At 32.2% G+C, this 24,582-nt stretch overlaps 2 protein-coding genes across 3 annotated transcripts in view; one reads left to right on the top strand and one right to left on the bottom strand.

Moving 5' to 3' along the window:
• Positions 1-11,139, bottom strand: part of dre4 (SPT16 homolog, facilitates chromatin remodeling subunit dre4) — a 54,416-nt gene extending 43,277 nt beyond the window's left edge. The window contains exon 1 of the mRNA XM_067269510.1: positions 10,963-11,139. Within this exon, the coding sequence (XP_067125611.1) occupies positions 10,963-11,031 (69 nt within the window). The 5' untranslated portion in view covers positions 11,032-11,139. The remainder of the gene's footprint in view (positions 1-10,962) is intronic.
• Positions 11,140-11,385: 246 nt separating this feature from the next.
• Positions 11,386-24,582, top strand: part of Nhe1 (Na[+]/H[+] hydrogen exchanger 1) — a 59,092-nt gene continuing 45,895 nt past the window's right edge. For both annotated transcript variants that reach the window (XM_067269523.1, XM_067269524.1), the window contains exon 1: positions 11,386-11,686. In XM_067269523.1, the coding sequence (XP_067125624.1) occupies positions 11,547-11,686 (140 nt within the window). In that variant the 5' untranslated portion in view covers positions 11,386-11,546. The remainder of the gene's footprint in view (positions 11,687-24,582) is intronic.

The raw sequence follows: 24,582 nt of genomic DNA, 5'->3' as shown, positions 1-24,582 counted from the left end.
CAAGCCTTCTTGAGTATTCATGCATTATTGCAATCCTTTCTGTGTTAAAGTTCCTCTCATGTCTCATATATGCATACAATGTGCATGCATATATTACCAACACCTGAAAGACTGCCACCTTATACACGAAGGTCACTGAAATTTGCTGGTATAAAAAAATGGAGTATATCCTGGTTTTTAGTACACACTAGTGATAATGATGCCTTTCTTGAAATTGATGTTTAGGTCTAAAAAGTGTGCTGATGAATTACTGTATTTATTGAATTGGTAAGCTGGAACTATCATATAATAAAGAAAATTCACACCTTTCTCATATATATATTTGAGAAAGGTATATATTCTTCATATACAGGTATACCTCGTCTTATGTCGGTAATTGGTTCCAGGAGAGGCGACGTAAGTCGAATTTACTTGTGTAGTTACGACGTAAGTCGAAACTACGACTTACGTCGTAACTAAACACCAATAATGGAGGAAACGCCAATAATGAGCACTTAAAGACTGCTAAATAAGACGACAATACATAAACACAGATGTTTTCATGTTTCGTTCTCTAAGATTTATGATGATTATACTAACATTTACTATAAATGTACATATTTTAATATGATTTTATGTGCTTTTAATGCTTTTCTAGTGATATTACGACTTCAATGTTTGTGGCGGACGGATTTAAAGTCGAATAAACTGATTTAAACTTGATTTTTATTTTTCCATATACTTTCTTGACAAACGACGTATAATCGGGAACGACGTAACTCGAGAGCAACGTAACTTGAGGAATACCTGTACACCTTTCTCAAAATGAGAGGAAGATGTGAATTTTCTTAATTACTACATTGATCTAGATTCAAAGTGAGACCATATGGACTAGTGTTAATCTACTCTAAAAACTTATATAAATTTGGTTTTGATCTCAATATTACGAGAATGTTGTAGTGTGATGTTTGGTAGTAATTCAGATTAGACTTTCCTTTCAAGAATATGAATTATGACCTCACATAGGTCCGGACAGAAGCTACCCATTGGGCCTCTGCATGATTGTATAAGTGTTATCGTAGTATTTAAAAATGGTGTGTGAACTTAATTATATGCAAGTTCTAGGATATGATTGTGGTGTTGTGGGGCAGACCCTCATTTTTCAAATACAAAAATCATGCAATGCACAGAAACAAGGCTATATCAATGGGTAGAGGGAAACAAAATCTAACACTATGATGAATTCATCATCCAATAATGTAAACTCATTTAATCTAGCTGCCAACTTTTCTGAATCAGTGCTGAAGAACTCATAATCCCTTAGGCAAATTTTTGACAGATTACTTATCTCTTTTTCTAATATATGGAATGAGTGATCAAGCTTTGTCTACTCTAGGCCATGGCTGTTTTCCTAGCTTATGGGTTTTTGTAAAAGCAAAAAGTCTTGGGGTGTCATGAGAATTGACTGTTGCATTATCTAAACATAAAACCTTAGCCAATGGTGTATGCATGAATTTTACCAGCTGGTGTTGCAGGGCTGTCAACATAATTGTTAACCTTCCTATACTTTGTTGTCATGACGTATTCATCTAGCTGAGCCAGATAAGTTGATTTTTTATCAGCACTATGGATCTAGCTTTATCAGCTTTTAGTACATTACAGAGAGAGTCACCTTCTACTAGCCATAGTGTTATGCCAAAAATGTATATCATAACACCTGATGCATTCTGTAATCTGAAGACTGCTTGCCACATGTAGAATTCCTTACAAATCTCTTCCATTTCTGAAGCAGGTTTCATGATATGACTTGGCATAATAGTGATGATGATAAATTTACATTGTATTATAGAAAGTAGCAATATTAAACACACAGACATGAACTTCTGAGACATCTAAATTTTATTCTATGATCATTATCATCATCATAAAATTCCATAACTGTTAACATTAACAAGTAACAAAATAAAATATTTTAAAAAAATTAATATTAACTATCAAAGTTTTACTGTGCAGTTTAATTATAAATCGTGATAAAAGTATTCTTTCTCTTATTCAAGTTAATTCACAAATTTTGTAAATGAAATATTTGAGATTAAATTTATTAATCTGGTTCTATTCCAGTACTAATTATAAATCACTATCTTCCATTACAGAATATTACAATGTAAATATCTATAGATATATAATGTATTGTAATATTACAATTTCACAGTGGAGTCAACCTTTCATTTGAAGCTACTTATCCACCTCAACACACAAAATGTTAAAATCATCCCTCTGGTAATGATACAATTAAAAAATAATATATTTGATAAAAATTACCAGGACAAAAGTTTAAATTGAAAAGTGGATTCCACTGTAGAACTGTTAATTTCCTGATGTGTGTGCAAAAGGACAAACAAGACATTTTTATATATTGTCTATTTTTAATTAAGAATTTTTCTTAAATTTTGTAAATTTAAACTTATTTGTCCTGGTAATTTTTATCAAATGGAATTCTATTTTGTTTATTGTATTTTGTTAGCTGAAAATGACCAAAAAAATAGTTGAAATAATTTCTGATTAAATTTCTTTTGGTTATTTCAACTTCAGAGGTGCATTTATTGTTTTATTTTAATGGAATGCTTCTTTGGTAGTCTTCCATCCTCTATACTTTCATTTTGAGAGTATATGTTTAATTCTCTCTTGATAATTTTATTTCATATAAGATTTAATATAGTACCAATATATAATTTTTTTTTTTATCATTTTGAGTTTATAACTGAAAAATTTGAAATAACACATGCTCTATATCTTGAAGAACACACACATTTTGTTTATATGTCATATTCAATATTATGATTTATTTATTTGGCAAATCAAAATATTGAAAAAACTTTGTTATAACATTTAAAATAAAAGTTTTCATTGGTTTTCCTTTTATATATTATCTCAAGTTAATAGTATTTATCTAAACATGCATTTTATGATTAGAATGAACATTTTCAGCACTTTCATTTACCTTCAAATTTTTAACTCTAAAACACAAATATATGTTTTAAAGCTATTAATCTGAAGAGGCAATCAAAAGTGAAATAATATATTTATTTATAGCTTAATTAATGCACATTTAACAGTGGTAAAATATAAAATAATGCTAATGTTTTTAGCCCTGTTAACAGGCCATCTTCAGGCATGGACAGTTGAAAATGAAGTACATTATTCCATTTTCACTGAGGATGGCCTGTTAACTGGGCTGAAAATGACATTATTTTAAATTCCAATACTATTAAAGATTCCTTAATTAAATTAAGTAACCACAGTGGCTAGACCAGCCTTATAATTTTTATAATAATATATTTATAATTTGTGCTACATGTTTTGCTGAATTAGCTGTCAAGCTATGTTATGGATAATTTAATAATTAGGAATAATCATTTCTATTTATTTATTTATAATTATTTTAGTGAAGATCCTTACGTAATTCGTTACGATCTTTACGAGGTTCCGTCTCGAGTTGGTTTTTACGACTCGAGAATGTCCATACGATGGTTCGAGGAAAGCTACACCTCCACACTCAGTCCAGTGAATATTTACACTTTATTTACAAAACAAATATTTACAGGATGTACAAGTTCGACAACATTACATACACTATGCAACAAAGATGTGGTATCTCATGTCGGCTTGTCTATTGGGGACTGTTATACTCCGGGAAACTCAGGTTGCTTTTCGGAAATGGCTCAACCGCGTGGCCGTCCTGTCTCTGCACTAACCCTTCTCAGAGGACTTTCTAAGAGGAGAACGCTCTCTCTACACCTCAAAGGCTTACCTAGTGTCAGAGACTACCACGTGCTCCGGTCTCTCGCCCTTTCTCCCCGTTTTTCCCGCCACCCTTCCAATTTAAGGGATTCTACGGCGACAACTTGCGCCCGATCAGGTTCTTCTTTTCCCCTGGGAGCTTCCAAAGACGTCCACCCTCCTCCGAACGACGTAGCTTACAAACGCGTCCGTCCCTGTTTACGTTTTACAAGTCGACCAACACGTGGCAAACACATTAACATGTACCATAAACGGAGACGCTACTCCTTTTGTTCTTTCCGGCCGTTTATAGCCCCAACGCCAGGTGGGACTAATTATCTCGGTAGCGTGGCTTTTCGACCTATGACGCTAAAAGCGGACCTTTACAATTTTCATGTTTCTTTATGTTATTTTTGTTACTTTTCTTATTGGTTTTCATTGTATTAAAAATTTGTATATATTCTATTTATTTGTGTTCTGAGAAAGAACTTTTAATCAAAATTGAAAATGTTTTATTCTATTAAAAAAACTGTTGGAATTAAAAAGATGTGCCTTCTTTTATTTATATGCAAATATGGAGCAAAATGACACTCTACTGTATTTAGTATACCTAACAGAAAAAGTATTATTGTACAGGTTTGGTTTATTAGTGTTTAATGGTGCATGGCCCATATGGCCATGCTGCACCACATTAGTATACAGAACATAAGGGAATTTATTTGGTCTTGGAGAACGAAACAAGTCAGGTGAACAACTGATTCAGTTCTGCCAAGAACAGCAGATGACTGCGATGAATACATGGTTTGAACAGCCAAGGCAGATTGTATACATGGACTTCTCCCAATGGAAAATATCGTAACCAAATTGACTACTTCCTGTGCCAGCAAACATGAAAGAGTTCCATTTTGTTTGTGAAAAAGTATCCTGGTGCCGATTGCGGAACGGATCATGAACTGCTCGTTGCCAAAGTGAAACTAAGGTTTTGTAATGTCAAGCGACCATCAGCAACGTCAAAATGATCCTGCTGCTTATGATATAGAAATAAAGAATATATTTGACCAGAAAGAGAACCATAAGAACTATGGAAAGATATAAAAGTACATATCAATGATGTAGCACATCAACTCATTCCATACAAGATGGCGGCAAAATCGGCAAAATAAATGTCAGAAACTACACTAGAAGTAGCAGAACAACGAAGAAAGGCAAAAATCATTGATAACGAAGAGGAAATGAAAAGATTAAATGCAAAGTTCCAAAAAGAAGCCAGGAAAGATAAAGGAAATTCTGGGAAGAACAGTGCAAGAAAATGGAAGCAGCAGCTCAGAAAGGCCTCATTAGACAATGCTTTGCTTATGTGAAGAACACCTGAACACCATTTATCGCACATAAGGCAGCTGTCAATGGCCAAGATGGTCATAAATTACATGATCAACACTCAATCAAAGAAAGATGGAAGGAATACACAGAACAACTTTACGCCAGTAAAATGAAAGTTGATACTCAAAGTATTGAAGAGGAAGAACTGACAAAGCTGGAGCCAGACATCTTAATAGAAGAGGTGGCTTGGGCACTCAAACAGCTGGCTAGCCACAAGGCCCCAGGAGTCGATGGAATACCAGCAGAGTTACTGAAACCTTTACCATTAAAAGTTTTGACAGCACTGTGCCGTAGTGTGTGGAAGAATGGCCAATGGCCGAAGGATTGGAAAAGATCTATTTTTATCCCCATACCAAAGATTGCTCCAATATTGCATCATCTCACTGATTTCACATGCTTACTGAAGATCATTCAACAGCATATGTACTCAACCATAGACAGAGAGATGCCAGATGTACAGGTAGGTTTCTGAATGGAAGAGAATCATATCACTAATCTTTGTTGAGTGATAGAAACAGCAAGGGAATACCAAAAAGATCTATACATGTGCTTCATTGATTACTCAAAGGCTTTTGATTGTATTGATCATGACAAATTGTGGAAGTGCCTCAAGGAAATGGGAATCTCACCACATCTCTCCCAGCTCAATACGAACGTTATATACTGGACAAGAAGCTACTGCAAGAATGCCATATGGTGATACAGACCGGTTCAAGATCAGAAGAGGGGTACCCGCCAGGGCTGTATCCTTTCACCATCACTATTCAATCTGTATGTAGAGGTAGTGATGAGGAAAACAGATTTGAATGAGCCTAACATTGGAGTGAAAATTGGAGGCAGGAACAGCAATAATCTCAGATATGCAGATGATACCATGCTGCTCACAGAAAGTCAGGAAAATCTTGAGCAGCTGCTTCTGAGAGTCAAGTACAAAAGTGCAAAGGTAGGGCTGTTTCTTAACTTCAAGACCAAAATAATGATTACTGCATGGAATACGTAAGTCAAAATAATGATCAATGGTGAAGAAATTGAGGTAGTAGAAAATTTCATATTCCTCAGGTCCAAAATCAACTGTAATGGAGACTGCAGTCCTGAAATCAGAAGACGCATAGCCCTTGGACGAACCTCGATGATCAGCATGAACAGCTTTTGGAAGAGCAAAGACATCGGCCTCCAAATTAAATGCAGATTAGTTAGAGCGATTATTTTTCCTATTGTTATATATAGATGTGAAACTTGGAATCTAAAGAAAACGGACAGAAGGAAGATAGATGCTTTCGAACTGTGGTGTTGGAGACAGCTTTTGAGCATTCCATAGACAGAGCGAATCATCAACAAAACTGTCTTAGAGTCCAACCGAAAATCTCACTGAAAGTCCAGATAACCAAACAGAAATTGCCCCTTTTTGGTCATATAATGAGAACCAGCTCCCTTGAGAAGGCGATCATGCTGGGGATGGTTAGCGGGAAAAGAGCGTAAGGCCGACCAAAGACTCTATGGCTTGACACAATCAAAAGTGACACTGAATTATCTATAATGGAACTGAAGGAGGTTGTGCAGGATAGAGAGGCATCCACAGAGTGACCAAGAGTCAAACACAACTAAACGGATAGGATAGGATTTTTGTTCAAATTTAAAGGAACAGTTTAAGAGAGATATGACCATTCTGTACAAGAATTATAAATCCCTTAATTATTTTTTAAAAATAAAGCACAAATCAATATTAAATGAAATCACCTATTCTCTATATATTGTATATATAATCATAACTCATAGAAATAAAGCTATTTAAATTTTATATGTATGTAGCATCAATTATTTCTGCTCTGACTTTATTATGAACTAGCAGATGAGCCCGGCATTGCTCAGGCAAAAAAATAACCATAGCCAAGGTTAAGATTATTACATTATAGCTGATTTTACCCATTTTTACTGAGTGCAAGAATTAGGTTACTCCTCTTCCCAAATGTATTAGAGAATTTTTAGATGGATCTAAAAGTATGTTTCATTTCCTGCAAAAATCCACATCTAAAATAGTACAGTAGAAGCAGAGTTCTTTAAGGTAATCCTTAAGCCTCTCCCTCTCCCCCGCGGGGGAATTTCCAAAAATCTCTTCTTAGTGTACATTCTTGTGACGTACCCTAACTGCGTACCAAATTTTAACTTTCAACTCCTAACCATTTTGGCTTTGTGCTTATTAATATTATTATCATCAACCCATCTCAATTATAAGAATATATCCTGGGCCGTCCACACGCAGATATATCGCATCTGGTTGAATACGCTACGTTCTTACGGGAAGGCATACGCCAGTCGTAGCAGTTACACTGGTTAATTTCCACATGAGAAGACTCTGGAATCCAATTGGTTACAGTGTAAATAATACTCCGTATAAACGAATCTCTCGCTTACGTAAAGAATGAGTTTCTGTACCTTTCCAGCCATTAGCTTGGACGTAGAGTCGACCTTCTGGACGTAGAGTTGACGTTTGAAAATTTAATGTTTGTTTCTAAATAAAAACGTTTCCCGTGGGTTTTCGTAAGTGATAATAAAGTTTATCTTTGTAACAATACATAAAATCGAAACATTCTTTTCAGATTCTCGAAGAAGAAACAAACAAAATGGAAATATAATACATAAAATTAATCACCTATAAAGAAAAAAATCTTATGACGGCTGAAATATTAACCCAGATGTAGAGACTGGCTTCCCACCGAATTAACATGTGGCATTTATATTGGATTATATTCAATCACTGTATCACTTTGACTACTCACACTTCACTGTTTGTTTTTATTCACTCACTGCACTACTTTGGAATTTTCATTCTATTTCAGTTCTTCCCTTAGTCATTGATAAGAAACTGACATTCGAACCCACGACAGATCTTGCTTTATCTATCCCCACCAATGGGTAGTCCCACCCATACAAAAAAGGCTTCAAATGGTCCACAATGTTCCAGAACATTCCACAACATTCAAGAGTGTTCTGGAATGTTCCACAATGATCTGGGATGTTCCCGAACGTTACAGAACATTCTGGAATGTTGTGGAATGTTCTCGAATGTTCTGGACTGTTCTAGAAATTTCTAGAGGGCGAAACTTCCAGCCCTTATATCTTCAACAGCACGCCCTTCAGGTAAAAATGGGAACCTTCTTCATGGATGGGGGATAGAGGGCTACCACACCATATAACTCCCTTGATCGTACCGAGACTTGTTTTTGAGATTTAGTGGCACACACATTGTACACTTACTTTTATAATATATATTGATTGATTAAACAGCAAGTTGCATAATATAAGCATAAATAAAAAACTTAAATACAGAAAATTTAAAACAAACTCCTACCAACTAGATATAAATGATCTTATCAGAGATACTGTTTCTATTATTTTAAATTACTAAAATTATCAACTGTTATACTAGGTTAATTCAGAAAAGTTTTTAGCTGGTTTCAAAGGTCATTGGCTCAATTTTATAATCCAGCAATTGTTTTTCTGTTTTTTGACATTTGAGAATTAATTTACTGCCATCTATGTTTTCTACATGTTTAATTGTGAATTATCCCTACAACCAACTTATAATCTAATTATATTTTACATTACGTTTTAATTTTATAACTATTAGAAATTCTAACATACTTTTTATAAATAAATAACTTTCAATTCTGCTCTCAGAGATTGGTAGAGAATTACCAGAACAAATTCACAATTTTCAGTGTATAAATTACTCCATGATGAATAAACAATGAAATGACTAGAAGATAACTTGAATTGAAAATACTATAAACTATTTATACCACAGGATATAATTGTTATTTTAGATTTTACTCAATATATTAATTATCTTTTTGTTTAATTTTCTCACAGAGCACTAAGATTTACATATATATATATATATAAAGTTATATTTTTATCAGTTTTTTTATTCATTAATTGTCTATTGATTTAATCTCATCACTGATCATTAAAAAAAATCAATAAAAAATAGAGAAAATCAAAATAAAATTATCAGATACATTTATATATTTTATAATTTTAAACTTTGGCAAGTTTAGTCACAAAAATCAATAGAAAAATAATACAAGTTGGAATATAACATTGATACTGATTTTATGTAAGCATGTATAACAATATTACTGTCTTTTAAGCCTTTTTATATAACTATTTAACCTTAAATGGTCAAAGCAATTGCTTTTAACCATTTTAAAAATATATAAACATTTCATATATAATAGAATGTTTGTTTTGATACCTATCACCATCATCTTTTGCAACATCTTTGCAATATTACTTCCTTTTACATTAAAGAGACTACAACTATTTTTGCATTATTTCAAAAAATGTATATACTTTATATAAGGCACAGATTGCTTTGTTTTTGGCAGAGGAATATATTTTAAAAGATATAATGTTATTATTGTCTTATAAACTTTTTCTATTACATTCTTTTCTTTAAATAGCAAGTAAATAGTTACTTTTGCATTGTTTTGAAACTGAATTTTATGTAATAAATATATATATAGTTTATCAAATAATAAAAAAAAATTCAGCTTATATCTTAAGAAATCTGTTATAAGCTGAATAATTTTGACAATTTGAAATAAGGAGTCTGAATAATTTTACAAAAGCTATAAAGCAACCTTAGGACTAGGATAATAATAGCTTTATTTAAAACTTTACTTTTTACCCAAAGACTTTAATGTGTAATATTAAAAAAATATTTTAAACATATAGCATTATTATTATCTACTGACCCCTTTTTATATTATTTTTTCACTTAAATGAACAGAAACAATTAGCCTACGTGTACATTATTTTAAGAAATAAAGTCTATACTACGTGTAAAATACACTGCTGGCCAAGTAAAATGCAACAGCACGACTGACTATAGATATTGCATGGCGTTGCATTTTGCTCAGCCAGCAGTGTATATACACAACATTTTTTTAATACAGAAATAAGAATATTTTTAATATATTTCAACTATGTAACAGTATAATCATCACACCAGCCTTTTTAAGTTAATTTTTATATTCAAATAAGAAAAGATTTATTATTTTTCCATTATCTTAAAAATTTTATATACATACATACATGTTTTACTCAACATTTGTAATACAAAAACACAAACACTTTCTAATACATATCAATATTACTATCTTCTGATCTTTTATGTTCCATTTTACTCTCAAATGAACAGAAATCAATTATTTTTATGTACTATTATAAAAAAAATCTGTGTTCTACACAACACAGACTTTATTTAATGTTTTTGATACAGAAACACAAATTCCTTCTAGTATATTTAATACACACAGCATTGTTACTGTCACGTGAGCCATTTTTTAATACATTTATTACTTACCCTTAAATGAAAGAAAATGATATTTTTATATTTTGAAAAAATATGTCCATTTTACACATGCTACATGTTTTATTTGATGTTTGTAGTTTAGAAAAGGGAATATTTTAGAAGTCATTGACATGTGAAGGCAGAAAACTCATCAGATGAGATCCATGATTTATTTAAGTGTTCTTTTCATTAGAATTTTTGAATATTTGAGAGGTTTTCCATCAAAATACACAAATTGCCAACAAAATATGAGTTATAAGGTGTTTACTTCGCACACAAACTGCATTAATTTAAGATTAAACGAGAAAGAGTTTAATTAAAGGTAATTTTTTTTTAAGTGATTGAATTTTATTCAAACCACGTTAGGCCTAATATTCTTCTAATCAATTTTAAAGTTGAATGTAAAGATATTTTGTTTTAAAAATTGTAAATTATTGTTTTATTTAACGTTTTATTTCTTAACTTACCATCCATGCCGAATAAAATCGTCTCATTCTTCGATAAAACGCCTCTTTGTCAACTGTTAAGTTACCCATTTTCAATTCACAAAAAAATAAACGTAGTTAGTCTTAACATGGATCGGATGACGTCACTTTCGCGCGGACCATATTATCTAATGAGAGAACGTATAACAAATAAAGACGATCCCACATGAAACATTCACTCTTATTAGTTACTTTTTCTTCCTCACGTGATTTGTTTCGCGCATTATACGTTTCGCATAAATATACGTTATCCCGTTTTGTAAACGAATCATTTATTGGATAATGTAAACTTTAATTGAACCTAATATATGATAGTTTATGTTAGTGTAAGAGCGCGCGATTGGTCGGTACTTAAACGAAATCGTTTCGACATCCAATAGCATTGTTCGTTTTGGGTTATATATAGTTAGATATTAGGTTCGATAGGAGTGTGTGGTGATAGTGGGTTGGGATGGTTCCGTTACTTCGTAGGAGCAAATCTGTGATTTTAAACGCTTTAAAATCGAAAACTGACGCTTCCTCGTATTAATCTTGAACGTATTACGGCTATTTAACACGAATTAAACATGAAATTAATAATGACAAGTGTGTATTTAACTGTTTTACTCTTTACATTATTTGGCCTTCAAAATTGGAAAGCCGAAGCAGAAGGCATAGCAGCAGCTTCTAAAGGAAATAATGTTTTTTCTGATACCTCTGATAATATGTAAGTATACACACCTTCCACCGAATATATAATTAATTAAGTGTAAAAAATACATAAATATTTATCATTTTTTTACATAACAGCATTTAGTTTATCTCTGGTGCTTGTTGCGCTATGCGAGATACTTATTGCGCCACATGAAACGTATAGCGAAAACATGATCATTTCATTTACAGTAATTAAAAGGATAGGGATACCAAGATCTTTACTTTGGTTGGAATTTTGGTGTAGTGTCTGTGAAAATTCAATACTTTTTACTAAAAAAAACTTCATGATTTTCTAGTAAAATGTATTGAATTTTCGAGTATGGGCAGTGATACGAAGCAAACTGAATTTTTCTGCTTTGTCGTTAATTTCTTTCGTCACTGATATTTGTAAGCATTAAAATGTTATCTGAAGACGAGACGAATTCTTGGCATCTACGGTGTCCTGGTTTTGCAAGATGACATCATTATTATGTTATTGAATTTACTGTTTTAAATAAATATTATATCAATATTTATTTAAAAAGTTAATGTGGGGGCATTGATGGAAGAGACGTATCTCTCCAATATTTTTGTACAAGTAAAATGTTTTTGTTCTAGACATATTTTTACTTTTAACTGTACTACAAAAATTAGGAGTAGAAACAAGTACTATAATTTTCTATATACAACTGATATACCTTATTTCTTATATCTATTCAAAACCTGACCATGAGAAATTTTTTTTACCCATTGCGACTTAGTCTCCAATACAGATACATATAGATTGATACTGATGATATCAATTCTATGCCCTGTAAGCTAGAACTTCTAGATGATAATAATAATAAAAACACCTTTCTCACTTTTTCTAGCAAGTTTTAATAAAATGAATTTAAATCTTTTGTTCTAATTGACATTCGAAATTACATTAAACCCGAAGAAGGCTATTCAAAATAACCAAAAACATTAGTTCATTTCATTAAAACTTGCTAGAAAAAATGAGAAAGGTGTTTTTATTATTACTGATGATATGTATTGACTAAGTGAGATCTAATTACAATGTTTCTTTATCTATCTATATATATAATTGAGACGAGTTGTTTGTCATCATCATCATCATCATCAGTGCAGAGCCCAAACGGTTAGGAGTTGAAAGTTGAAATTTGTTACACAGTTAGGGTACGTCACGAGAACACACACTAAGAAGGGATTTTTCGAAATTCCTCCCCACGGGGGGAAAGGGAGAGGATTAAGGCTTATCCTAAAGAACTCGGCTCTACTGTACTATTTTAGATGCAATTTTTTGTTTTTAACTGCATTTTAGTAGAGTACCATGTGGGGATGAAAGAAGTGTATTCCTTAACAATGAAAGTGTTAAGAATGGAAGTGTTGAGTAACAATGGAAGTGTTAAGAGAAAGTAACATGAGAGATTTACAGGTGCAGATGCGGTTTTTTGCATTTTTGTGGGAAATCAAACATTTTTAGACCCATCTAAAAATTCTCTAATTAGTCTGGAAACAGGGGGACCTAATTCTTGCATTCCATGAAAACGGGTAAGATTGGCTATAATGTAATAATCTTAATCTTTGCTATCAGTACTTTTTGCCTGAGCAACGCCAGGCTTATCTGCTAGGACTTATATATTGCTGTAATTATAAGAAAACTGTTTTATTAGAGCAGTGTTTCCCAAAGTGTGGTACGCGTACCCCTAGGGGTACGGGAAGAGTTTAGTGGGGGTACATGCTGCACCGTGCTTCAGCTGTTCCTGGTCAACAAGCAGTTTACCTTTTTCGATTACAAACATAAAAAAATAATAAAAAACTTCATTACTTCTTAGCGGTTTCGCCGGGTGCTGTGATTCTGTGTATTCCTCCACCCTATGGTCAAGACAACAGTGTCACACAAAAACCTCCAGTATCTACACATTGAATTGTTACAATGTGTGCGTGTGTATTTTTAGCTTTTGTGCGATTTTTCTAACAGGAAAGGTTTGTTATGTGCTTTAGTATTAATAAAAAGCTAAAAATGCTGAATAAACCAATTTTTCTGTAGCAAGTTACTACAACTAACAATTCTTAGCAGAGACTTACTTTGACAGTGCTTCTAGAAAGACGAAAATGAGACCTAAAGTCCATATCGCTATATCTAGGAACAATATTTTTCACATAGTCTTCTATTTTGGCTTTTTCGATTTTTCAATTGCAGCAGCATATAGAAATGGAATATCCTCATTATCTTTTGGTTTCTGATTTAAAGTATATGCAATTTTTTTGACGAGGGGTACTCAGCATTAAGAAAATTATACAAAGGGTACACAGATGTCAAAAGTTTGGGAAACACTGTATTAGAGTAAGATCTTTAAATATTTAAAAACTAAAGTGCTTTTTGGCTTCGCTTAGATTTCACTGCAATAATGTACCATAATATAATTTTGAGTTTAGATTGGAGTTTCAAAATCGTCTTAAGTATATATATTTTTGTATAAGTTATAAGACTGGTGATATTAGTTTTATAGAAAGAAATAATCCCTTGAAAATCAAAAATATATGTCCTACTTTGATTTGATCATAGTAGGATATATAAAATTTAAAAAACATGAGAATAACCTATATATTACTAGTTTGCATATTATTATTTTGGTACCTAGTGTAGTGTCTATTACAGAGTATGCTGGTGCTTGATAGGATGAAAGCTTTCAGCTCAATAAGAAAAAGTGCATGTGGTTCACTGGAAGCCTACGAAGTTTACTTGTAGCCCGCATCCAGAACAGATTTCTCATTGCTGATCTAGGGTATGATCTCTGATGCATGCAAGAATGTTCAAAAATATTAAATATTTTGTTCTAAAAATAATGTTTAGGTATGTATTTTTTTTTTTAATGCATAACCTAAGAAACAGCAATAATAAGAAAATATATATTCATTTTGACAAATTTTCAATATAAAAACAACTACTAAATGCAGCAAAACTTTTATTTACTAATGTTTTTAACCATATTTTACTGACTCTGTAAGTTAAAAATCACAATGGTAATTCAAATATAACCTTCTGTAAAACAAACATTTCAAATGTAGAAAGTTGGACAATTAAAAATAAATGAAAAATACAAAGTAAAAATGTAAACAACATAACAAAAAGGATTAACATTAAAATAAATAAATAAATAAAATATATAATATATATATATTTTATTTATTTTAATGTTAATTTATTTTATTTTAAATAAATATATTTATTATATACACTGGACGACAAAAAAAATAATGCACCACGAAGGACTTGTTGGATTTGAATAAAAATTAGTATGTTGCATCATCATAGCTAGATATGTAAATGATTAGCTTTTGGGATCAGGTTCCTGTGTTGTATCACCACCAGAGGGTAGAAAAGTGCTTCCTCTGTCTGGTATAAAGGTGCACACTGTGATGACTTGTGCATATGTCCTGCACTTGTGTTGATGGTTGTGACTTTGTTGAGTGATAGACATGCCTCTACGACACATTTGACGGCCTTACACTCAGTTAAGTGAGTTTGAGAGAGGTCACATCGTTGGATTGAGAGGAAGAGGATTGTCATACTGCCAGATTGGCCGCCATCTGAACCGTTCTGATGGAACTGTTAGGATGTGTTATGAGCAGTGGGTACGTAGGGGTACGCATGAATGGCAAACAGGCTCCAGACGCTATCAACAGACCACCAAGCAGGAGGATCGTCTCATTGTATGTCAAGCACAGACAGCGTCTACAGCTTCGTCGTCTACCATTCACGCAGCAGTAGCACCTGCGTTACGGAACCATGTATCCAGCCGCACCATTTCCAGGCATTTAGTAGAAGGCGGATTGGTCTCCCAACGCCCAGTATGTGTTCTACCATTAACAGCCACCAACCAATGCCTCCGTCTGCAGTGGTGTCTTGCATGACAATCATGGACAGCTACCGACCGGCAGCGTATTGTCTTCAGCGATGAATCCCGCTTTTGTTTGGGGGCTCACGATGGCCGTGTGAGGGTATGGCGGCCCGCTGGTCAAGGCATCAACCCAGCCTATACTGTGGAGCGGCACATGGGCCCAACCCCCGGTGTTATGGTGTGGGGAGTTGTAACATATGACAGTAGGACACCTCTAGTTGTCATGCGTACTACCCTCACAGCCTAACGATATGTGCAATACATTCTCTGGCCACATGTGTTGCCCCTCATGGCAGGGCTTCCAACAGGCATATTCCAGCAGGATAATGCCCAGCCACACACTGCAGCGGTCTCCCAAGCATGCCTACATAACATTGCCACACTTTTTTGGCCTGCACAGTCTCCAGATTTATCGTTAATCAAACATGTATGAAACTACCTGGGACGCCAGCTGCGACAGCCGTGAGATCTGACACATCTTGAGTCTCAGTTGCATCACGCATGGACAGATATGCCACAGAACATTATACACAACCTTTATGCCTCCATGCCAAGGCGTATCACAGCTTGTATCCGCGCTAGAGGCAGCCCAACGGGATATTAGTGCCTGCACTGTATTGAACATTACTGCACATTAAAGTATGTTTTTGCTTTATGGTTGCAATTATATACCTGTCTAGCTATGACGATGTCACATACCAATTTTTATTCAAATCCAACAAGTCCTTCATAGTGCGTTATTTTTTTTGTCGTCCAGTGTATTAAATATTTCATAGATATAAATTATTAGTAAAAAACAAAAATATAAGAAAAAGTATTGTTTTCTATAAGATCAGTGCTAATACAGATGTGGTTAATTGTACCTTAGATGACATGGGTTTAACTCATAAAAAACTCTCCTTGCTGCAGGTCACAACCATCCACAGCTTTGGTGGCTTATGGCCTCTCGAATCCTGATCTTGTTAATCTTAACTGGGACCAAGCCAAAATCATATAGAAAGTTTGGAGCAGACACCTTGTTAAATACATGGAAGCATTACGTATTTATAAATTGCCCGCCTGAGACAAACTAATCAACCGCAAGGATATCAACACATTTTCTGTTGCATTGTGGAGAACTTTCTATGAATTAAATTCTGTGTAACCTAAGGCTATCGCTAACCACATCTGTAAATGCACTGATCTTATATTGTTTTTTAATTCCATTTTTTTTTCTATATTTTTGTTTGTTACTTGTGTATGTGTGTGTGTGTATGTATATATATATATATATATATATGCACATACACACACACACATACACAAGCAATTATTTATTGTGACATGGTCACAATGCTGGCCTGTAATTTCTAATCATAATTTATTTTATTTAAAATATATGCTCTCCATCTCAAATTAGTACTGTAGTGTCTTGCTTCTGTACTGTACATCATACTTTTCCTTTAACAATAGTCCTGCCGATCGTATATTAGGGGAAAAGTTTTGAATTGAAATAATGTGGCTTCTGGTTTGCATCAAAGTTCTTATATAGTTAATTGGGGCCTCCTCCCCTTAAGGTTTCCATATCTGGTTTGGATTTTATCTATGTAACTCTGTTCTCGAGATTAAGAAAAGATGTATGGACAGATGACAGTGGGAATTTATGGGTCGACAATTTTTTCAAATTGCAGCTCAATTAATTTATTCTTTTCATCATGTATTTTACTTTGCCTTTTGATTTATGTATTTTTTATTTTACTTTCCCTGTTGTTACATACACATAACAAAGAAAAGTATTGGAATCATATCAAATTTGACACTCAGTCTTTTCCAAATTTGTTTTGAGTACCTTCTAAAGTAAAAAAATAATGGCAAAAAAGTTCTGTTAAAAAATTAAATGAAATAGATGGGAGCATCTATTTCATTTAACATCTCAGGATGGAGTAAAGATTAAGGAATGAAATTTTGCATGGTAGCTTGTAAGGGGCATTGATGCTATTAAAGTTTGGTGGTGAAAGGTCGGGATGGAGTGATAGAGGATGTGTCGTGTCATATCTCGAGTGTGGTTGGATTTAATGAAGATTTTACTTGTTAGCATTTAAAGTTATTTATAAAACTCAACACTTACTTTTAATGGTAGCGATTTGTCTTTTTATAATAATTAAAAATATAGAAAGTTTTTATAACAAAATCTCATAGCCAGAAAAGTTATGAAACTCATTACTAGATATTTTTTATTTTTAATCATCCACTTTTTTACATTTGAAGTGTTTTTATTCCAAAGTGTTATATTTAAATTATTGTTTCATTCATTCTTAACTTACTTTCATATGTATTCCACCTGAAGGTCAGTAAAATATAACCAAAAAAATTTGGAAATAAGTTTTGCTGCATTTCAGTTTTTTGAATGTTGATATATTGGCTACTGCAGTTTCCAATTGTCAAATTTTCATACACAAATGTTTTTTATCTGTAGTCAGCCAAAAGATGATTAAATTTCCTTATTTTTTTTTGTTTTGAGTTTGTGCATGATGTAATAGGAGTATCAAAAGGAGAGGATTATCTTCATTCATTCAACTTCCAGGTACTGAAATGGATTGGCAGGAAATCAAAATTACAATAACTGATGTAAATTTTCTGTTACTAATCCATTTTTAATTTTCCAATTTATATATTATATCTTAATTGTTTCTTGCAACATCAAAAATTACATGATACACAAGTTAATAAGGATGTCACATTCAATATTACTTACTGTCACACATTCCATTTTTATATTTAGAATAAATTGTAATTTTTACTGTTTCCTCCTCATATAATTAATAAATGTAATTTTTTGGAAAACATTAAATATTATATTGTTCTTGCTTTTAAAACAAGTCGAAGGACTCTGCACAAACATTAAGAGAAATGGAACTCTTGATATTTTGTAGTTTCAATGGTCCTGATTAAAAGTCTCCATAGGCACAAAGTAAAAAAAGAGTAAGTTATTGATTGTCAAAGATGCAAAAACAGTTCAATTTATGCACATGTTATTAAGCCCTAAATCTTTATTAATTTCCTGCTTATAATTATGCATGCATTAGTATTTCAGATTTGAAAACTTTTCAGTTAAAAACAGTATCGAGTTTCCAACAGATATTGCCGATAACAATGACACCTTGGGGATTAAATATTCTATTTAACATTTCTTTAATGTTTTGTAGAACATTAGTAATTTTTCCATAAATAATAATCTGTATTTTCTAAAATTAAAAAAATATCTGAATTTAACAAATTGTATTGTATTGTTTTTTTTTTCTTTTAGAATACTTGCAATATATTGTGTGTTAATTTATGTGATTTGTATTATTTAATTCATAGGTGTGATGTTATTGCATCACAATGAAGTAAATGTACAGCTTAATGAATTTTTTACTTTATTTGAAATTTTAATAGATACTCTATTCATTATTTTTAAGCTGAAAATATTTTAAAAACAAGCATTAATCATTGTCACTTTCTATTAAGTACATACAGTGTGTTTATTTCATATGTGCCATCTACCTGACAAATAGCCATTCTTAGAACAACATAAACAAAATTGAGTAGTATTGGAACTTCATATCCCTCAAGCTGGTAATCCACAAGCTGCACAAATAGTGTAATTGTATGATTCTTAGATGAAAACATTTGGACTTAATATTAGATTAATTTAAGATTATTGCTTTGCATTTATATGATCTTGGCAAAAAATTGCCAATTAGACATTATCTAAATTGATAAAGGAAAAGTATGGCAATTGGTCAAAAAAGACCCTCTAGGATTTTATATTTTTGGACTTGGGATCTTGAAGCATCAAGAAATGCAAAAAATGTTGGGAAATTTTCATGTGTGGGGGCAGGAAGTACAATTTTGTTCATTCTTTTGAAGCTAAATAACTCCTGTGCCTTTTGTCAAAAATTTCTGAATTTTGCAGACAGTTTGTGTATTAAGGGCATTTATGCTATTAAATTTGGTTATTAAAAGTCAAGGGGTGGGGAGATAGAGGGGGATTAGGTGTCATATCTTGAGTGGGGTCAGACTTAATAAAGATTTTACTTGTCAGCATTTACAGTTTTTTTATAAAAGTTGTCACTACTCTCAAAATTAAGCTTTTTGCCATTTTATAATAATTAATAATATAATGTTTTTCTTAATAGAAATAAAGATGAATCTGCTCAAAAGGGATCACCATTTATTTTCTGTGTTCTGAGACAATACACTTTTCGGGTATGGATGGATGGATGCAGGCAAGACATCTGAACATCACCAGTTCCTTTTTTACAAATTAATTATAATTTTAATTGGAAATGTTTTGTGTTTTTACAAGGACTTTTTAGTAGCTTCCGACGACATGTAGCCTAAAAAGAAAGGTCTGCTGCCGAAAAGTGTATTGTCTCAGAACACAGAAAATAAATGGTGAGCCCTTTTGGTCAGATTCGTCTTTATTTCTATTAAAAAATAATTCTCCATCGGACGAAAATTTACTGATAATGTTTTTCACTAAAATATCATTACAGATGTCACTGTACACAATTTTAACTTTCTTGTCAGGAAAGTTATACAACTTGTTGCTGGATTTTTTCAAAATTTCTTGTAAGATTGTAATTTGTTTATCAAATACAAATAATTAAAATTTCAATCCTATAATAGCACTAAACCAAATGATCACCATAATTAATTGGCTAGTTTTCACTACTATTAATAATTAGATATTAATATCTAATTAATAATTAATGTATCTAATGTCTTTTGGGCATTAAAATAGAAAGAGAGAAAAAACAGGTTTAAGTTCAAATACTGTACTTTCATTATTTTTAATGTCAATGTCTTTGGGATTAAAGTCTTTCTATCGTAACATCTGGAAACAGGTTATATAATACATGATTTGCATATAACAATTTTTTTCTTATTGATAGATTAATATGGTGAGTCTATATTGGATATGGTCTTGAAAAATGATTTTTGAAGATAAATAATAGTACAGAATGCATTGCAGATAATTTGATGTCGACAAAGAATATTGTAATTGTATTCATATAACTAGCATTAATTAATATCATTTTGTATAACGTGTGCGCAATATATGTTACATAGAGTAATTGTAATATATATTATGTAGAAGAAAGTGTTTGTGTTGTGTTAAAATAATTTAGAAAAGGATTATAGTAGAAAAATTTATTATTTTCTGTGCTATGTCAAACTTTTCATAGTAATCATTAATTTTCCAGTTCTAGAAGCAAAACAAAATTTATTAAAAACATGTTGCTAAATAATCTTTTCAGTCATAAATGAAAATGTATCATTTGTTGGTCATCTGTGATACTGCATGTAAAAAGTAGATTTTCAGGAATATAATACCAATTTATTACACTGAGATTATGCAAAATAGAATGATTCAGTTAGAACAGAATTGGTTAGGTAACACACAGCAGTTGGTCTACTGTGAATTTCAAAAAGCAAACAATTCTATGTAAGAAATGCTTAATCAACATTTTAAGGAGTCATTTAAGTGACTGTTTAAACATTGATTGGCATTTTTCTGTTTTTGGATTTGAAAAAAAGTACAGTAAATTATAAATTTACTGCTTAATTTTAAAGATTTAATCATAAATTTTGATTATTTATTATTAAGAATATTTATGCAAATCCTTTAATTTGCATTTAGAAGTTGTTTAAAAAATAACAAATTAATAAAATATTACTTAAATAAGAAATATTTTTGTAATTCTCATGTATTTGGGTTGATGCAAAAGTTCGTCTTGATTTAGCACCAGATGGCTTTGCATCGCAACACTGAAGTGTTATTTTCTTCAAATGTGTAAAATTTTGATGTTTGGCAAAAGGGATTTCAGCTAGTATTTGAGAATAAAGTTTTGTTACTTAGTTGTGTTTTTTAAATTTTATTAAGCATTAAAAATGGCAGAAAATAAGGAGCATTTTTGACATATTATGCTTTATTATTTCCAAAAAGGCAAGAATGCTTTGCAAATGCAAAAGATGTGTTCTGTGTACGGTGAAGGAGCAATTGATGATCCCACGTGCCATAAGTAGTTCAGAAAGTTTCGTGAAAACAATTTTAATCATAGCGATGCACCGTGTTCTGGACGACCAGCCGAGGCTGATTACAATGAAATATTTGCACTAATTGAAAGTGATCGACATAAAACAACTCGAAAGGTTGGAGAAATTCTTGGAATCAATCAGTCAACAGTGTCAAGGCAATAACATCAACTTGGAATGGTTAGCAAGGCCAATGTATGGATGCCGCACGAGTTAACGCAAAAAAATTTGATAGATTTCTGCTTGCAATTCTCTATTGAAGCGCAATGAAATCAATCCATTTTTAAAGTGGATGATTACAGGTGATGAAGAATGGATTGTGTATAATAATGTTAAGCACAAAAGATCGTGGTGTTAGCATGGAGATGCCCCTTCAACCAGTGCAAAAGCCAGTTTACATTCAAAAAAGGTTATGCTATGCATTTGGTGGGACTGGAAAGGAATCATTTATTATGAGCTTTTATCTGAAAATCAGACCATTAATTCAGAGAAATACTTTTCACAACAAAGTGAATTGAAGCAATTGATCAGAAGCAGTGGTGATATTCGAAATAGTTAACAAAGAGTTTGCTAGCAGAAAATTTTTCCCTGACAATCACCAACAAACGAAATGGAAGTTTTGGCTAGAAATAAATACAATACCTTATCTTGCGATATATCTAATAATCAGTGGCGTATTTGGAACGTAACGAGCCCTGGGTGGAGACCAGGTAACAATAGTATATCAGTGCTGTCGACCTTTTTGTTTTTTTTTATTTTTTATTTTTTTAGGCAGAGAAATTTTTCACCCCGAATGGCATTGCTGATAATAGACAGATGTCATCATCTCTCGAAATACAATAACCTTTTTATTTTGCTATCCATAGCCCGACACGTGTTCCACAGCCATCTTGTATTATCTCGCGTGCATGGGATTGTGGGATCTCTCTTATGATTGGATCTGGTTTCAAGAACTCTCTTGAATCGATCACGATTAAACTTCATTTCGGTCAAGACAGATCGCACCAAAACATAGTCCCCGACCTTGCTCACAATCTAGATTGAAATGCTCGGTGCGAATGGGGTATAAGGCTCTAGTTTAGTAGTGTTACAGAGTATAATATGTATATTTTAATATATTTAAAAAAAAAAACAAAACCACTGAGAAATGTTCCGTGTGTTTAACAAGGTTTGGAAAACTGAAAATTTTAACAACGGGTTCGGCCGAACCTGTTCGAACCTGCTGAATATCACCACTGATCAGAAGTACTTGAATTAGCCAACAGAAAGGGCATTTGTGTTTCATCAAGACGACAATGCTAGACCACAGTGTCTTTGGCCACCCAACAAAAACTTTTACAACTTGATTGGGATGTTTTGGTCCATCCACCATACTCTCTTGACCTTGCACCTTCTAACTACCATTTATTTAGATCGCTTCAAAACAGCTTAGATGGTAAAAACTTTACTTCCTTGGAAGACTTGAAAAATCACATGAATCAGTATTTTAGCCAGAAATCTCAGAACTTCTATGAGCACGGGCTTATGCAGCTACCAGAGAGATGGAGAAAGGTCATTGAACAAAATGGCACATACTATATTGATTAAATGTAATTTTTAGTAAATAAAATTTTTTTCAATTCTTTTAAAAAAACGGGACAAACTTTTGCATCAACCAATAAAAGCTCCTAGTTTATGCATTTTCTACACAGCTGAAGATGAAGATGAAATCATTAATATAAATTCAAAAACTTAATTTGGCTTTCATATCTTTATTTCAAAACCCTTTAAAATGTAGCCTTTTATTCAAATTTTCGAATGTATTTCTGCCATTTTGAATAGTCTTCGTCAAAAACAGAAGAATTGAATATTTTAAAGGTTTTTGTGTCGGTTTGAGTATTTCATAAATATCAATTTAAAAAAGTGTTTATTTTCTACATTAAACATTGTTTTCTATAAAAAATTTATTACTATAATTAATTGATTCAATAGCAGACTGTAATATAATTACCTGAATTCAATTTGTTAATTATTGTTTTAATATACCATAAACAGTATTTTATTACTTAGTGTGTAATAAAATACATACACAGTATTACATTAATTCTCTATACGAAAATACAGTGGGAAATACAAAATATCCAGCAGTATGAGCTGTGGTGTTTATTGTAATTAATGTAATTTATACAAAATATTACATTAATTCTTTCCTTATTGTTAGGATAGCCTTTTTTAATGGTCTTATTGTGGGCTTGGCTTGGTCAGAGAAATAAATATTCTCGGGACCAAAAATTCATCCAAATATACACAAAATTTCTCCAAAAATTATTGCACACTGTCTATCTATTACTAAAAGCTTTGCCTTGTCACTGTAACCAATGCCGTCTGTCCGCTATAGTCCTATTTAATTCATAATAATCTCAGAACCCCAAAGAAGCATTGGCCTCTTTCAGATACTTTTTCCTAGGTCTTCCTCTTCCATTCTTAGAATTTTGCCTTCAAGAATAGTTTTTAGGAAATTATTGGGCTGAATAATGACCAATAAATTTAATTTTCTTTTTCCCTATTTCCTGTATTAACTTCCTTTTGTTCTGCCATTTCTTTCAGAATTGTTTAATTTGTTTTCTATTCAGTCCAGCCTATTTTATTTGCTCTCCTCCATATCCACATTTCTGCTGCCTCCAGATGGGTCATTTTCTTACTTTCCTAGTTCTGGCATTCACTTTCATATAGCAAAATGTCTTAGTAAATGTTTTCTTTCCTTCCATACTTAGGTGTTTGATGTTAGCAGACTTCTTTTTCTTTGGAGAGCTTGTTTCATAAGAATAAAGCAAACTGTAAGTATTTGTAAAGTATTAAACAAGTATTTAATGGTTTGCAAATAAACAACTTTAACACTGATAGACAGTTTGCTTTATTCTTATGCTTATTACAATGCAAATACAGAATATTTATATACTATGGAAGCTTGTTTCATGAG

Source organism: Centruroides vittatus, unplaced genomic scaffold (genome assembly GCF_030686945.1).
Source record: "Centruroides vittatus isolate TY-2023 unplaced genomic scaffold, ASM3068694v2 contig_351, whole genome shotgun sequence".
Taxonomy (NCBI): domain Eukaryota; kingdom Metazoa; phylum Arthropoda; class Arachnida; order Scorpiones; family Buthidae; genus Centruroides; species Centruroides vittatus.
Note: the sequence above shows the minus strand (reverse complement) of the source record. Positions and strands in the feature narration are given on the sequence as shown.